This window comes from Microplitis mediator, chromosome 1 (assembly GCF_029852145.1).
Source record: "Microplitis mediator isolate UGA2020A chromosome 1, iyMicMedi2.1, whole genome shotgun sequence".
Taxonomy (NCBI): domain Eukaryota; kingdom Metazoa; phylum Arthropoda; class Insecta; order Hymenoptera; family Braconidae; genus Microplitis; species Microplitis mediator.
The window spans coordinates 4,149,939-4,167,395 of NC_079969.1; the positions used below are offsets into that span (position 1 = coordinate 4,149,939).

The window sequence follows — 17,457 nt, forward strand, 5'->3', positions numbered from 1 at the left end:
ATGGAATTTTCAAATTGTCTCTGCTACAAATAGATTTTGAGGTTGAGAAAAAAATCAATAGGTGGCTTTGGCATCGATCTGTGTGCGCTAGGTAACACTTACCGCGCAAAGTATCTCATAGCAAACGGTAACTTATTGTAGAGAATAGCGGCACTAAGATAGGACTTATCCAGCGTGAGTGAAAAAAATATACTGCCATACATGGAGTTACTAAGATACCTCGAGTGGTCGTCTGTCGCTAAAGAAATGAATTATAGCTTTTCATAACCTCGTTTAGCAGCCTTAAGCTATTTCTCTAACCCCCAGTCTATATTCATCCCTTCGTTTTATGAATTCTCACTCGTCGTAATAAGTTTAAGGAATTTCTCGTGTCTTTATTTTCTAGTTGAAATATTTTTAATCACTCAACTTAATTATATATACATATTCATTAGTATCATCGATATTTTTTAAGACTATACTTATTAATACGATTTACGTACATTGCACTGAAACAATCCATCTAGTATAGTAGCCATGGCCTACAGGTCAACAATTTCCCAGATACTTTTTTATAGTTGTTAATAGGGACAAGATTTTCGCCTTAATTTTGAAATGAGTGGTTCGAATGTTTGATATTACGGCGTAAATATTGGTCTTATAAAAAAATTTTTCAAACAAAAGTTGTAGGAAACTTAATTTTCTAGAAAAAATGTCTGTTACAATTTTTTATACGACCAATATTTTCACCGTAATTTAAAAAATAAGATTTTGATAACTAACAAAAATTTGAATCATTCATTATGAATCTTAATTTTTTAATTACGGTGAAAATACTGGTCTTATAGAAAATTTTTTTAAACAAAAATTGTAGGAAATTTAATTTTCTAAAAAAAATATCTCTTACAATTTTTTTATACGACCAATATTTTCACTGTAATTTCAAAATTAAGATTTTCATAGTTAACAAAAATTTGAATCATTCATTATGAATCTTAATTTTGTAATTACGGTGAAAATATTGGTCGTATAATAAAATCATAAGAGACATTTTTTCTAGAAAACTAAATTTCCTACAACTTTTGTTTGAAAAATTTTTTTATACGACCAGTATTTTCACTGTAATTAAAAAATTAAGATTTTGTAATTCATAATGAATGATTCAAATTTTTGTTAATTATAAAAATCTTAATTTTGAAATTACGGTGAAAATATTGGTCGTAGTTATTATACTATAATATCTCAACAAGTTTTCGGTTGTCTTATTTAACTTTTTCCCGAATTCGTCGTTATTCTTTTTTAAAACCCTATGTTGAAAATTCTTATTCCTTTTCATTTTATAGCCACGTTTAATCACTAGCTTATGGTATGGGAAATAGGTTTAGTTCTTGAAAGTACACAGACTACCCGTATTCAGTCGTAAAAAAAAGTTGTAAAAACTCTCTTTTTCCCGCTCATCATCTTTATTCCACAGTTGGCGACTTTACGCACTTATCTTTACTTTTTGTTTTTATTTTTTCAGCAAACGAAAAAAGCGGTTCGTCGACTCGGAAACATCACGTAAGTCGAATAAAATGACCGGAACTGATGATCCTGATGAAGAATCCAACAAATCGGAAAGTTGGGTTTGGAGAATTTTAAAGGCTGCTTTACCTTTACAGTTAGCTCTTGTTGCTCTTTTCTGCGCAGCATGTCTTTTAGAACCTCATTGTTGTGAGGCTTCTAATAATGTTAATTTTTTATTTACTCCGCAACTGCGATATGTTCGTGGACCACCGCCGATATAAAATGTTTATATAAATTTTTTATTTATTTTTATAGCTCATAAAAAATTTATTTTTAAAATCGCTAATGCGAATTCTAAAGGTTATTTTTATGTTGAGGTGACTTTGCTTCAAAAATACCAATTTTGTTTGGTAGTATAAACAATATATGTAATACTTTTATATAGTCAGTCCCTATAAATTCCTGGCGGATTTAAATTACAGTAAATTGCGGTATTCTACAGTAAAAGTACGGTAATTCACCATAAATTTGCGGCAATCCTGCGGCATTTTACGGCAACATTATGGTATTTTTCGGTAAAAGTGTGGCCCTTACCGCAAAGTTGCGGTAACATTACGGTATTTCATCGTAAACGTGCAGATTTACTGCAAAATTACGGAATTTTACCGTAAAAAAGAATTTATTCTACTGTGTTACGGTAAAAATGCCACAAATTGCGGCTAATTACCGTAAATTGACATAACTTACCGCATTCTGCCGTAAATTACCGCAAATTACCGTAAAGCGCGGCAAATTTGCAGTAAAATATGTAATTTACCGTAATTCAGAGCCGCTAGGGGTAAGTATCTTGGAAAAGAAAGAGAATAAATATAGCTGGTGCATCATTTTCTATACTGACTGGCTATATAGTAGTATGACATATATGGTATAAACCATATCCTTGACATTACCTGCCCGATAAATTTTTACTTGTGTTTTGTAAAAAAAAAAGAGCAAATGAATAAAAAAAAAAAAAAACTATTATGTTCGTAAATATGTTTTATAATATTTTCTAAGGTAGTTGTTCCGGAAAATTTTTTTTTAAAAAGTATCATTTAGATAATTAAATCACTATGACCATCTCAGTAAGTAAGAAACGGATGTAAATTATGAACTTCCGTCGTGTTTCAGAAAATATTGTTGTTATTATATATAACTTAATGCATGTTAATACACGGAAAGAAATTTTCGTTAAAAATTACCGTTAAATTCACTGAAATCGTGGGACATAATGCGGCGCTTTTATTTATTATCATTTTTCAATTCAAAATTACGGAAAAATTTATTTATTTTGAGGTTAGACTTCATAAACTTTACCGAAAACCAAATAAAATTTACAGTAGACTACGGTAAAATTTGTTGAAAAAAGTTAAAAATTATCTTACTTACTGACAAATGATTGGGCCGTGTCATTCGTCCCACGATTACAGTGAATTTAACGGTAATTTTTAAAGAAAATTTCTTTCCGTGTAGCGGTGATGTTAAAATTATTAATTTGTGTACTTAATTTCTATTGACGATAAAAAAAATATTAAATTTTAACCAAAATAGTACACTCGGGTTCAAATTTAAATGAACAAAGATTGCGCATCGTCACGCTTCGTGCATATGATGCATAAGAAAATAATGAATATCTTTTTCGTTTTTGATAAACTACGCAGTTTAATTTACAATAGACCATAAAATAGGTAGGTACTGAATTAGGAAAACTTGACGCGGGACACTACCGTGTCTCCTGATAATGCAGTAAATTTGGTTGAGGTCTTTATTAAAAAGTGTACGGAACAACTGCCTTAATACAAGACTGAATCAAAATTAATTGTCTTTCAAATATTTGAGTTAACCTCCAATTTTAAATACTTAAAGTGTGGTCATAGGAAATGATTAAAATTAGTGATTAATATTGGGCAAAAAAAAAATTAATAGATATAAAAATTTTACACCTTTTTCTATATCAGCGATTGCATCTGAAGTTAAGAAGAAGAAAGTTATAAAGTTTTAAATTTTTTTAAATATTTTTGTTCGTGATAATTCTACCCGAACACTATATCGTTTTTTTTATACATATTTGTAAATAAATTTATATATTTTTATGTTTGTTATTAGAAACAGAGTTTTTGTATTGTGTTGCATGCTAAAAAAAAGCTTGGCATATTTTTTTAGTGGCCTAAAATATTTTATGTCGCATTTTGTTGTGTTTGCATTTATATTGAAAAATTGACAATCAATAATCAATCAGGATTTTTGATAAATTATAACGAGAAAATTAAGAGATAGGATATTACTATTAAGAAATATTTGATCCATTTAGAAACACGGAAAAAAAATTGTGGTTTTCCCAACCTCAATATAATAAACTATTATAGTAGCGGCTACTCCGATACGTATAGTAAAGGGTACGATGTAAATAGTAATGACTATACATTGTAGTAAACATTGATCGTATAGTTGAGTCCGCAAAAGAATGATCTTTTCTCCCACTACTTGGGTATGATAAAGCCCATGGATTTGCACTAACGCGCATGCGCAGCAATGGCTTAGTCGTAGAAAAGTGGGGATAGAGCAAATCATTCTGTTGAGGACAACTATTGGCGTAACTACCCGTGGGATTGAGGTTATTCCAAGTTGAAGGCATTTCTTTACTTTAACTTGTAGTAACCTCAACTACAGCTGCTATTGCAGCAACTACAATTTTTTTTCCGTGTAATATACAAATTTATATAGTCGTCCCGGAGAAAGCTTGGGATTTTTTTCCTACCACGGGTTCTTCCCCCACCCTTTAAATGTTTGGCGCATGCGCACATTCAATAGCGCATGCGTTTATTCCAATATTATGGTGGTGAAAATTTGAGCTTCGAATATTAAGTACTTTTATAGTAATGATTTTAAAAATTTTTCATTCATTTTTTAGGAGTAGTAATATCACTCATAAAAATACAAACAGTACAGGTTTTTTGTACGGGGGATTCTTTTTGATTAAATACAAATAAATATAATGTAAGTTCTGTACGATTATTTTCGAAATTATTTCGGATGTTTATACAGTTTTAATACATACATATCCTACATCATGATTAGTAAGTAAAATCATCATTATCATCATTAACAGAATAAGTACTAAGCAATCTATGATAAAATCAATTTTACAGAGGTTATGAATGATGGAATACATTATTATTACTTAATAGTTAAAAAAAACTCCGAAAATGTACTTAATAAAGCTTATTTTAAGTGATTATTGAAAAATTTATTGTTTATTTTTTCTTAAATGCAGTGCAAAATATAACAAAAAAAAAGTTTGGCTTGTTCTGGCCTTTACGCAATGGTAGATTTGTAAACAAACATACAGTCGAATTTCATTAACTCGGACAGTAAGTCTACGGAGAAGTGGAAATTCCGACTTATCGAATGCCCCTTCTACTTTAAAAAGTAAACTACGGCGCATGCGCATTATAGCATGAGTGGGAGACTGCGCAGCTCGTAGCGGGGGTCAAGATTGAGGGGAAGCTTTGAGTTAATGGAATTCGACTGTATTTAATTCGCTATTTTAATAAAAAATATAGTGTGTGGCAAATACTATTAATATTATTATTATTATTATTGTTATTGTTATAATTTTTATTTTTATTTCTCCCATAATCGTTATATTTTATACTGATAGATATTTAAAATAATTTCAATATACAATTGAACAAGCACAATAAATAAGGTGACTTATAATCAAACAAACTTGTGCCTCAGTAGTTTAGATCAAAATTTATCTAGAATATTATTTATTTTGATAAAGAAAATTTATGAACACTGACCCCGAATAGGTGAACTTGTATTCCAATGGAACATAAAATAACAAATAATGATATATATTTATAAGTAAAAGTAAATCATGAAAACATTATATTCTATTTTTAAAAAAATCAATCAGTTCATTATAAAATATTTTTTTGTGTTCAATATTCTAGTGTGAAGTAATGAATGAGCAAATTTATGTGCACGGATAAAAATTTAGGCCTGATGAGGTTAAGTATTATGTATTTAACCTCACATATATATTAGCGAGGAGAATCGAGTTAATGGAGTTTTTATACCTACGTAAAGTGGTAACTACACTGTAACAAAATCAGGAGTAAATTCGGAGTGATTACTGATTTTATTTCAATCTTCTTCAAAGTTTTAATGTGAAAATAAACTACCCTTTGATGTGAATTTCACTCCAAAGGGATTTAAAAAATAATCACCCGCTTCGCGTTCACTCCGTAAATTTTTTACAGTGTAGTTAGGATTGTTTATGCCTTAATATTATTATGCTATGATGCATCTTTATAATTATATTATATATACTTGTAAGTATACTTCGGATACTTAGATTTCAAACAAATTCATATTTTTATTCATTATTCTGATTTAAAATAAAATTTTAATGGGAAAATAACATTTTATGTTTCCGATTGACCGATTGAGTTTCAATCGGAATTTTTAATGAGGTTATGCCTCTATTTTTTTTAATTTAAAGCAACCAATAGTTATGATAATGTATATAAAGTACCTGATTTTAAATATAGTTTTAGATTGTTTGAATATTTTATTGCATTTTATTCATTCTAATCAATAAAATATTATACATTTTTCAACAATAGGTATAATTATTATTATTGTTCTGATTATTTTGGACATACTATATTTTGCGCATGCGTTTCTGAGTATATTCATCTATATGTAAGATAGAGTATTATATTTTGAATTGAATGCAGAACTTTACATTTGAAATAAAAATATGAAAAACTCGAAATATTTGCGAGATTTTAAATTAAATTTTTTTGAAATCCCAGTTATAATTAAGACTAAAAATTTATAGTGATAAATTATTTGAATTCTTCTGATTCCTAGTCTACATAGATGTAAAAATACCTCCATAGATAGAAAAAGATCTGAGTATCCAAAATAAATTTTAGGAGGTTTACTACATTTACTTTTGCATAGATTCAAATAATTTCTTATAAGGTTTTAAGAAAAACTGAAAAAAATTGAGTCACTGTAAGAAAATTATTTCTGTGAAATGATCGATATATTTTGATGATTTAGTCATTTAAAATGTTAGTTTATCATATTAATAAATATGTATTAGACTATAATCTTCAATTTGTATTTTATAAGTATTATTGTATTTTTGCAATTTTAAAAATAAAATAATAAATCATCGTAAAAAGTGTTTTTCATTATAACCTGATAAAAAATAGATGGATCTAATTATATGTAATTAATTATGTATGATTTTACTACTGCTTTTATTTATAGTCATCCCGATGAAAGTTTGGGATTGTTTCCCACCACGGTTTCTTCCCTCACCCTTTAAATGTTGGTTTGGCACATGCGCACATTTAATAACGCATGGGCACATGTAACGACGCATGCGCCCATTCTAATATTATGGTGGTGAGAAAAGAAACTGGTAGGAAAAAAATCCCAAGCTTTCGTTAAGACCACTATACGACCCGCATTGAAATTTCGGCCCTGACCTCAACCTCAAATAGCCAACCTTGGTAAGGTTATGCAGGGCCGATGGAGGATGAAATTACACACCTAAATCACACTCCTGTTTAGAAAATCTCATAGAATCTAATAGATTCGAATAAATTCCCATAGCGATTTTATAAGAATGAATGAGTTCTATAAGAAGTGCTGTAGTTAAGTGTAGGGCCTGATATATACAGCTATAAAAATCTATCGGATTTTTTAAGCAGGGACAATTAAACTTTGCTTCTCATTTGACCCTTAATGCAGTACACTGAAAAAAATAATCGCTAGCTGCTAGCGATTATTTTCTTTAGCAGCTAGCGATTAAAAATCGTGAGATCTGTATATTAGTTGAAAATTACTCCATTACTGTTTTGATTATTAAAATAAATATATATATTAAACACTCACACCGACTCAAAGTACACCGTGCTAGCAGTTAGCGAAAAAGTTGCTTCCGGCTAGCGATTTTTAATCGCGGCCTGCTAACGAAAAAAACGCTAGCGGCTAGCGAAAAAATCGCTTCCAGCAAGCGATTTTTAAACGCTACCTGATAGCGAAAAAATCGCTTACTTCTAACGAAATAATCGCTTACTGCTAACGAAATAATCGCTTGCAGCTAGCGATTTTTAATCGCTAGCTGCTGAAGAAAATAATCGCTAGCAGCTAGCGATTATTTTTTTCAGTGTAGTTGTCGGACAAAATACCAAAGTGAGGGTAAAATAGCAAAATATTGAGCCTCATACAGCCCTTGTCACCCTTATCCAAATATTATTGTGCGTCGACGCACAAGAAGACATTAGTCGTAGTCAATTATATTGAAAAAAAAATTTTTTTTATTTACTACAATTACATGATCTTACAAAAAGAGACTTATTTAACATAATAAAAACCAATGTGGGGGCAAAAGCTATTAATATTCAGATAATTAATCAATTTAAACAAATGACAGAAGTCTGGAGCATATGATTTTTCTAAAAGTAATTATTTCAAGAACTCATGAAATTACAAACTTTCGAAAACAATCCTGAGTTAACAATCTGTTTGAAGCATACCTCGTTGTATCGTTCATATTGTTTTGTCTGAACGTATGGCTCACATATTTGTTCGACTAATTCAATGACTTCTTTCGGTTGTATATCAATTTTATTTTTGTCTTTCAAACGGAAGTTGTCGAGGCATGCTTTGATATTAAACATTATTCGTTGTTGCCTAGTCATATTCATCGATAACACAAATGGCCATAAATTGAAATCCCGGTAATTGGTTTCAATGAAACTTTTAAAGTCTGGATTATTTTGCATAAACTGATCGACTTTGTTGATATCGGTTACGTTTGCTAAAGATGGAAATTTACGATTTATCTGCTGCATTATTCCTGTTGCATAACTGTTGCCATGTTTCAAATATACATTTGTCGTCAGTCGATCAGACAGTAGATCAATTAATATCGCAGTGATTTCATGGATTAATATCGATTCGTCGTCAGTGAACGGAATCTTGAAGCGGGAAAATAGTAGAAGGAAAATACGCATCACATATGAAAGCATTTGCATCGGATACGTCAAGCTGACCCGCTCGAGCATATTTTCCTTATAAAACAGAAGGTCATAAAGATATTCGCTTGAAATTTTCAGCAATTGAGATAAAGGCAAATCACCAATATGTAATTTAGCGATGTTGCTGTACTGGTAAATGATAGCTAATTGCTCAGAAGTTATTTCCTTAATCAAATCATTCAGAAGGTTCAAGAAAACGTTGAACATTTCTTTTAAATTACTGTCGGCAGTGGCATCTTCTGCTTGCAATTTTAACTCCTCACTTATTGTCTGTAACGCATCGGTTATTGATGACATAGTAGGCACTGTTCTATAATCCAATGAGTGCTGGTGTATTGTCGCGATCCAAGTTAAGATTTTTTCAGCAGAGGTTTTTTTCATTATTGAAAATTCTTTGATAGCCATATCATCATATTCAAAAGTACTGTAGTGTTGACGCAATGATAGCAAGTTTTCAAATACGATATACTGAGTATTGTTGAATGTAAACTGATCATCGTTTGAAATAGCTATGTTTTCTATGACATTATCGTTCGGGTCTTTTATGATAATACCTTTCGGCTTATCTTCTCCTAATACCAGTTCAAAATTCTTTATGTCCATTGTTGCGATGCTTTGCGTTATCGAAGCCTTGTATTCTAAATGAAAGAAATTTCTAATTCTATCAATTACTGAATTCAAATAGTTCATATTATGAAACATCATAAGGATTCAAAATGCAATTAATGAATTTACTATTGTCGGTACGAGTCTGAGTTATATAATTGCAATTATTGATAAATAAATGAATACATATGTTATGACATTTGAATTTTTATGATGATTCGACGCCGACGAGTCTTTGAATTCTTTTTTATCATACGATTATTGGTTACGTCACCGTCGACAAAATGATGTGAGTCACGAACATTCGGGTCTTAGTTTCCTATGTTTGGACAAAATTGCTTTGCAATTCTGAGTATCCGTTGCTTACAGTCCTGGACGAATTCGAGATAATTAAACACCACCCAAGGAAAACGAAATATATATGGCCATATACATATCATATGTGGCCCACAAATGGCCATATATGGCCCATCTAAGCCTACATGGTCATATATGAACCATATACAGCCTATATGTCATATACGACCTACATGAGCCATATACAGCCTATATGAGTCATATACGACCTACATGAGCCATATATGGATATACATGGCTCATATAGGTCTTATATCTCACATAGGCTATATATGGCTCATATGTAGCTTCCAAGTGATTTCATATATGACTATACATGGCCATATATAAGTCCAATTTATTACTCGAAACTATATGCCCATATATGGCTACATATTTTTTGATCATGTTGTACATGGCCATATATGACTAAATATAGAATACCTCAATAAATATATATGATCATGTACGGCCATATACAGTCCGTATAGTCATATATAGCCACATATGGTCATATCTGGCCATATATTGCCAATTTCCGTATATGATCACATATGATTCGTTTTTTTCGGGCACTTACGGTAAGTGAACGCGCACCTTTGGAAAAATATACTCTTTTAGTTGAGTTATCCGAGCCTACGTCATATTCCGTTCAATTAATCTATATCTATTTGAGCTATGCGGTCGTATTTGAGATCTATAAAAAAATTAGCACAAATTTGATTTGTTCTATTTTGCTGTAGAAAATTATTAAGCCTATTTGAAAACGAATAATAAAGACATTTGAATAATTAAAGAGCAGTGATTGCGACGTTGTAATATTATCTATCTATTTAACAGTATCATGTACTTTATTTTCAGTGGTTAAAATTACATTCCGATATCCAATATACAGAAAAAAAAATTACATTGGAGGGATGAAGGCTTAGACATGGATTCAGACGAAGGTAATCATTCTCAACCATTGATATACAAAAAAGGTTTCATGATTGCCAGTGTTATCTTGATTGTAGCGGTCTCACTGAAGTCAACATTTGATGACGAGTTCCATTGAGTCAGAGGTCAATTCTGCTATGTTATTACGACTCACACCTGTAGCCGCTCTTTCACTTATTCTCCTTTTCTCTTATATTAGCTTTTCTTTATCCTTACTTTTAAAGCGAGATTCGACCGATTATCCTCTCGATGAAATTCGCCGATCTGACACACACGGCATCCATATTAGCTGTTCTTATGTATTGATTTTTTTATTGACCATTGTCTGACACTTATTGTACAAATTACTCAAAAAATGTCTCGTGAGAGAGAAATCTAAGTGCAGTGTTATGGTATACAAGAGCTCGTAAAAATTCACTTTTATGCGAATATATTTTTTCTTTTTTTTTAAATATTGAAAGAAACTTATATACGTAAACTATATACATGAATTATAATTTATATTCATTATTATGATTGTTCGAAAATCACACACTAATTATTAGAGAATATCGATTCAAGATAAATCAGGAGTTAACTGAGTTTTCATAGAACTTTATTCAGCTTAAGTTACAATTTAGTGTCGGGCTTCCAGATGCTACCTGACAGATAACCCCCATTACAAATTAGTTCTTTATAACCGAAATTTAATATCTTTGACTAGTCATTTTTTTCAGTTTATATAGAGTGAAAAAGTCAATTTTTAATTTGAATTCATTGTATTGTCAGAATTAGAAAAAAAAAAATTATTAATATTTTTAAATACTTCACGGAAAAAAAAGAACCGTTGCTGCATCAGGAATACGTCCTGTAGCATAAGTTTGTGGCTGCAACAGAACCTGCTTTGTTACAGCTACAAGATCAGTTCTGTTACAGTTGTTATTATTATTATTATTATTATTATTATTATTATTGCCTTTATTTAGACCCAATAGCAAAATTTGCCAGTAACACGGTCACTACATAGTTGTACATGAATAAATATACAAAGATGACTAAACTAAGAATGGTATACAATAACCGATAGCTAAAGAATACAATCAACTAAATATATATAAGAAAGTAAATTTAATTCATAAATCATTAAGATTAATTAATTAACTAAGTTTGAGTGATATTAGGTGTAATTATTTAATTATTTAACGTAATGAGATCAGGATGGATGCAATTGTGCTGGCTGACAGAGGCTGGGTTATAGTCTAATAAATCAAATAAACAATCAGAATTACTCAGAATGAAATTGCATATGGATGTGAGCCTATATAGCGGTGAGGACTGCGCAAAAGCCGATCTAGCTATCGGAACATAGAACAGGTTCGCGGACCTAGTGTTACATGAAGGTACATGAAACGGTAATAGAGCCAGAAAACGCATACAATCGATATAATCTCTGCAAATTTTTTTAACAAACAAGATAGACACTAACATTCTCTTTTCCTCAAGTGTGAGCAGTTTTGCGTCATTGCATAGTCCGATGTATTCAGAGACCCTCAAGGGATATACTCCAGATGTTTTAAATGCCAAATACTTTAGAAATCTACGCTGGATTCTTTCAATACTCAATATGTGTTTCTTGTAAATCGTTACAAAACTATCCCTGTTGCAACCATGGGTATATTCCTGTTTCAGCCACAGGACTAGTCGTGTAGCTATAACAGAAATATACCTGTGGCTACAACAGGATTGATCTTTTGAATATTACAGAGCTTTCCTGTTGCAGGTACAAGACTTGCCCTGTAGATACAACAGAACTGTCCTGTAGACAAACTGGCCATGCCCTGTTGCAGCCTCAGTTCTTTTTTTTCCGTGTAGAATAAATTTTAAAACTAATTCACCTTTGCATTGGGATTCAAAATGGATTTTACTCGCAGTCCGTTTAAAATTGCTCTAATTAAAGTGACTTTTATTTTATTTTTTCTAATTTTAGCTGTGATGAAGTTATGGTCAGCAGGCTTATGGTCGTCGACACGCTGTGTTATTTTTATTTGAAGCAATAAAGCAAATGGTTTGTGTATTCTTAGCTGAAACTCCCACGGGTAAATTCTCTCTAACCATTTCACTAATCTATCTCAGATGCAGTGACTTGAAAAAAGGGTTAAGATGAGAAACTAAGAAATGCTTTACATCACCAAGAGAGCATTTTGATTAAATTTTTTATTGTTTCAATGTTGAGATGAGGGTTGATTTAACGGCCGACCGTTTTATTTTACTTTCATTTTCTTTTTATAATTAAAAAGACTGGCTCTGAATTTATCTGTATGTTAAATTAATAAGACTGAGTGTTATAAATCCTTAACAATGACCTTGAATTAATGCCCGAATAAAGTCAACCCTCGAATTGAAATATCTCTTAGTTTTTATGATCCCCTAAAAAATTAGTCGAGTGAACGTGGAGCAAATCCGGATTCCGAGTGATTTTTTTCAAAACTCCGGAACGCCGAGTTCGGATTTAAATAAAATCCGTCATCACTCCGAACTCACTCCCAATTTTTTACAGTGTAGTAAAAATTACCAGAAAATAACAAACAATTTTCCATTGAAAACCGCTGGCATGCTGTCGTCTGATACAAGAAATATTGAACTCAGTAGATTCTCAAAGTATGGAACTCAACAAGTGGTAAATTTAGCCATATACTAAAAGTGCAGAATTTTCCCTCTATCATTCCTGGAGCTGGTCCAGACGAGAGGGCGTCCTCAGTAGGCGGTCGTGAATGCTAAGAGATGATACTCTTCTCGTTCTTCCATTTCGGTCACGTGAATACTCGGTAACTATAGAGGCTCCGCCTCTACAGCTTTCTACCGCGATGTTGACAGATGGAGTATCAACCTCTCAACCCTACTCCTGTATTTTCTTCCAATATTCAGCAGAGTCCAGCCTCTCACGATATCCCCCACCTTGGTCTTCTGCCCTTCCAGACTTATACCCGTAGATAGATCTAAAGTTCATACTGCGTTCTTGCTGGCATCCGTATCAGTCATACCGGTCCGTGTTCGTAGCAGTCGCGATGAAACAGCATAGGATACTGAGATGATTATAATCGAAACTCGAAACAAGTGAATTGAATAATGAAAGATTTATGGTTCGTGAGCTAGTGAGTGGAGTAAAAAGAGGGTTAGTGATTACTATCACCAGGCATTTTTATAGCTTTTGTGAAAAAGTGATAGTGTATAAAGATTTTAAGGCCACGTTCAAAATTTACAGAAGGCATTTCGCGGTGGAGGGCTGGTTAATGCACAGGGGTGGCGGGGTCGTGGGTGGCGGTGGTGCGGGAGCCGCCGCCGGACGTGTCCTTGAGCTCGAGCATCCACCAGCTATACCAGCTGGACCAACGGGTTTTCACTGGGGTGCCATGATTGCTGGTCATCATGCTGCTGCAGCCGCTGGTATGATGCAGCCCTCGTTGTCTGGCACAGCTGATTACGGTCTTGCTACGACCCACAGTCCAGCTCACACTACCATGCCCATGGATTTACACATGTCCCAGGGATTTCCTTGCTACAGGTCAGTTCTATTCGATCTTCCAATACACCCGCAATAGTGTCGAAAAAAGTTCACATTTAGACTTGACTTAATGAATGGAAAAGGAAAATGTTGGTGACGTAATGCTTTGATCTGATGTAGAAAAGGTTCTTACGCTTGAAGCAAAAAAAAAAATGCAAGTGTTTAGACTAACGTGTGAAGAAATAAATCTTACAGTAGCTAATTTAAAATAACAGCTTTAAAAAAGTTTGTAAACATCAGTTGCAGAAAAAACGTATTATAATTCCTAGCTCGTACAGGTTATTAGCATTCCGCTATCAATTATCCACAAGCCGCGTGCTGTACGTCTCTCAGTGGGGCACGCGAGCCCATAATCTGTCTTTTTTATGCTGGTTCTTCCTTTCTCTTTTATCTCGTTCTCTCATTTCGGTGTCGTCTGTTCCCTCGACTGTATTTTTGTGAATCATCGACTCAATCAGAGTCCTCGTAAACGCACTCTATTCATCTCTGCCGATAAATATTGACTTCGATAAATTATCAGATCATTATTTTTTATTGTATTTACATATGTGGGAATTCAATTAATAATCACACGGTAGTGACAGCACTCGTGACGATTTGTTTTATACGAGGATAACTAATTAGGGTTTTTTTCGAATTTTGGAATAGAAATAGTTTATTTAATAATATAAATATTGCCACACCCTAAGTAATGTACTGAGCGTGAACAGCAGCGTATCGAATACCACTTGTTGCCGCCCTGAGGTTTAAAGTATTCTCGTCACTCATTCTCTCGGCCCGACGACGCTGATAGCCGCAAGCATTGAAACAGTTGATTTAACAATTTATTTATTAGTGATGGAAATAATCATAAAATAAGCGATAGAATTATTCTTCACTAGTCCAAATCGAGTTGCGTCTAATGTAAGCTAAATCTATTGTCGCAAAATGATGACTCGGGTCGAAATTTGGTCTAATCTTGGTCTAAGATTGTATTGGACTAATTGGTCTGTCTTTGAAGTTTTGAGCTGTGATCTAAACACGATCGAAAACAGACTAATAAAAATAATAGGCTGTAAAAGTCTGATTTTGGTCTGGATAAAAACAAGAGGAAAAATATTTTGAAAAAATTTCGGGTTTTGATATAGAGGCGAACAAAACGAGACTAAAAATAATTGAAAACGAAAATTTTCTTGTTTCAAGAAAAAAATTTTCTTGCTTTAAGAAAATAAATATTTTGAGAAAAATTTCGGGCTTTGATATAGAGGCGAACACAACGAGGCTAAAAATTATTGAAAACAAAAATTTTCTTGTTTCAAGAAAATAAATATTTTGAGAAAAATTTCGGGCTTTGATATAGAGGCGAACACAACAAGACTAAAAATTATTGAAAACCAAAATTTTCTTGTTTCAAGAAAATAAATATTTTGAGAAAAATTTCAAGTTTTGATATAGAGGCGAACACAACAAGACTAAAAATTATTGAAAACAAAAATTTTCTTGTTTCAAGAAAATAATTTTCTTGCTTCAAGAAAATAAATATTTTGAGAAAAATTTCGGGCTTTGATATAGAGGCGAACACAACAAGACTAAAAATTATTGAAAACCAAAATTTTCTTGTTTCAAGAAAAAATTTTCTTGCTTCAAGAAAAAAAAATTTCATGCTTCCAGAAAAAATTTCTTGAGTCAAGAAATTTATTGTTTTCATTTTATAATGAAAAATAATTCTTGCACCAAGAAATCATTTTTTTCTGTATAATACTCAGAATAACTGCTCAGAAATTCCCGCTTCAATTGAAGTTACGATCATTTTATGTGACACATTATAATATACTTTAAAGTTTAATTACCAGTGCTTAGTAAATGAGAATACTGGAGATAGAATTATTCAAATAGTTTAAGGAGCGCTGATGATTTATTTTCTGACAGATTTCGTATCGTTATGTAAGATTTGATAGTGATAAGCCCAGATTCATTAAGTACACCCGGTATAAGGACAGAAGAGTCTCGAACTCGGAGCGGTACATCGAGAGCAGTATTGAATGATGGTCCAGCCGACTACTAATGGGGCCGAACGTGCGGACGTAAAGGAACGTAAAAAGCGACCGAAAGAGAGAAAGATGAAAGAGAATATATATATATATATATATATATATATATATATATATATATATATATATATATATGTATGACGGCGGCAGATCAAGGTCTTCAGAGTGCATCAGTTGGACGCGCGATTGATTCGAGCTAAGAGACACGGAATACATTCTTCCATCGTTCTGACCAACTTCAGCAACTCCTTCAATTTAGTTCTTGCTATTGCTATTTAAAAATTTTTCTCGATTGAACTTGGTGATAAAAAAGATCAGTAGACTCCATAAATATCAAAACTTGTACTTTATCTCATTGTTTAACTTTTTAAAAATGTTATCATTATGTTCTATTTTGTATGGGAACCTTCAAAAATACCGTTAGCTCAAAAGTTCTCTGTGTAATGCATATATACATTTATGGAATTTAATGTCACGTGTACACGGAAAAAACGGATCGATTTTTAGTGCATTTTTACTCTATATATATTTTAATATATTTTTATTCAGCACAAAATAATTTAGAGTTCATCAGAATAAAAACGTTTCATTTTCGGGTAAATTCGCCGACACTTCGGAATTATTGAAAACGAACACAGTTTTGAATATGAGATTTGATTTCACGTTCATCCGAAGATAAACTCTCAGACTTTTTGGATTTAGAGCCGATACATAAATCAGTTAAAATTTGTCCATTTTTGAAACCATAAAAAATATAATGGTTCAAATAAAATTGGTACAGAATTGAATGTCCATCGGTACTTCACTCTTCGCATTGTGACAGTTCATCTAAATTACGATTAGTAAAAAATATGAAAAATCTCTCGGTTTCATCTAGTTTTGTTTTGTTCGCCTCTAGATGAAAATCCGACTTTTTCTCAAAATATTGTTCCTGCTTTTGTTTTTATCCAGAGCAAAATCAAACTCTTATGGCCTATCATTTTTATTGGTCTGTTCTGATCGTCCTTAGATGAAAAACAGCTTAAAATTTGGATAGCAATTTCAAAACAGACCAATTAGCCCAAATTCAATCTATTAGACTATAATCAGATCAAATTTTTCAACAGGGCGTTTACCTTTCTCAGTAATATTGTAGGCATCTGGCAGAATTAGTTCACTACGAGATTCTACACCCATTCACTGAAAGACCCAATACTATAGGATGTAAGACAGTTTAGTTCTCATAACCGCGACGGTCATTGACAAGAAGCCGTAATTCCAACGACGCCGATAAATTCAAAAAACTGTTCGGTTTAGTTCGCTGAATCCAGCGTACAGCCAACGCTTACTTTTTTTTACATGTCAGGTTGAATAGCACGAGGCTGTATTCAATCGTTTTATTCAAGAAAACTCCAATCATTTTCATATAAATATA

At 32.2% G+C, this 17,457-nt stretch overlaps 3 protein-coding genes across 6 annotated transcripts in view; 2 read left to right on the forward strand and 1 right to left on the reverse strand.

Annotated features, from left to right (window-relative positions):
- The window catches only part of LOC130663031 (klarsicht protein), a 49,599-nt gene extending 42,879 nt beyond the window's left edge, over window positions 1–6,720 (forward strand). For both annotated transcript variants that reach the window (XM_057462072.1, XM_057462080.1), the window contains exon 20: window positions 1,502–6,720. In XM_057462072.1, coding sequence (XP_057318055.1) covers window positions 1,502–1,766 — 265 coding nt within the window. In that variant the 3' untranslated portion in view covers window positions 1,767–6,720. The remainder of the gene's footprint in view (window positions 1–1,501) is intronic.
- Window positions 6,721–7,918: 1,198 nt separating this feature from the next.
- Window positions 7,919–9,241, reverse strand: LOC130674801 (uncharacterized). Its single transcript, XM_057480227.1, has one exon. It carries the CDS (start codon window positions 9,195–9,197, stop codon window positions 8,025–8,027), a length of 1,173 nt encoding a protein of 390 aa, XP_057336210.1. The 5' UTR covers window positions 9,198–9,241; the 3' UTR covers window positions 7,919–8,024.
- Window positions 9,242–13,474: 4,233 nt separating this feature from the next.
- The window catches only part of LOC130668956 (protein trachealess), an 85,674-nt gene continuing 81,691 nt past the window's right edge, over window positions 13,475–17,457 (forward strand). For 2 of the 3 annotated variants that reach the window (XM_057471541.1, XM_057471552.1), the window contains exon 1: window positions 13,475–14,013. In XM_057471541.1, the coding sequence (XP_057327524.1) occupies window positions 13,589–14,013 (425 nt within the window). In that variant the 5' untranslated portion in view covers window positions 13,475–13,588. The remainder of the gene's footprint in view (window positions 14,014–17,457) is intronic. The other variant, XM_057471561.1, reaches the window with a different exon arrangement.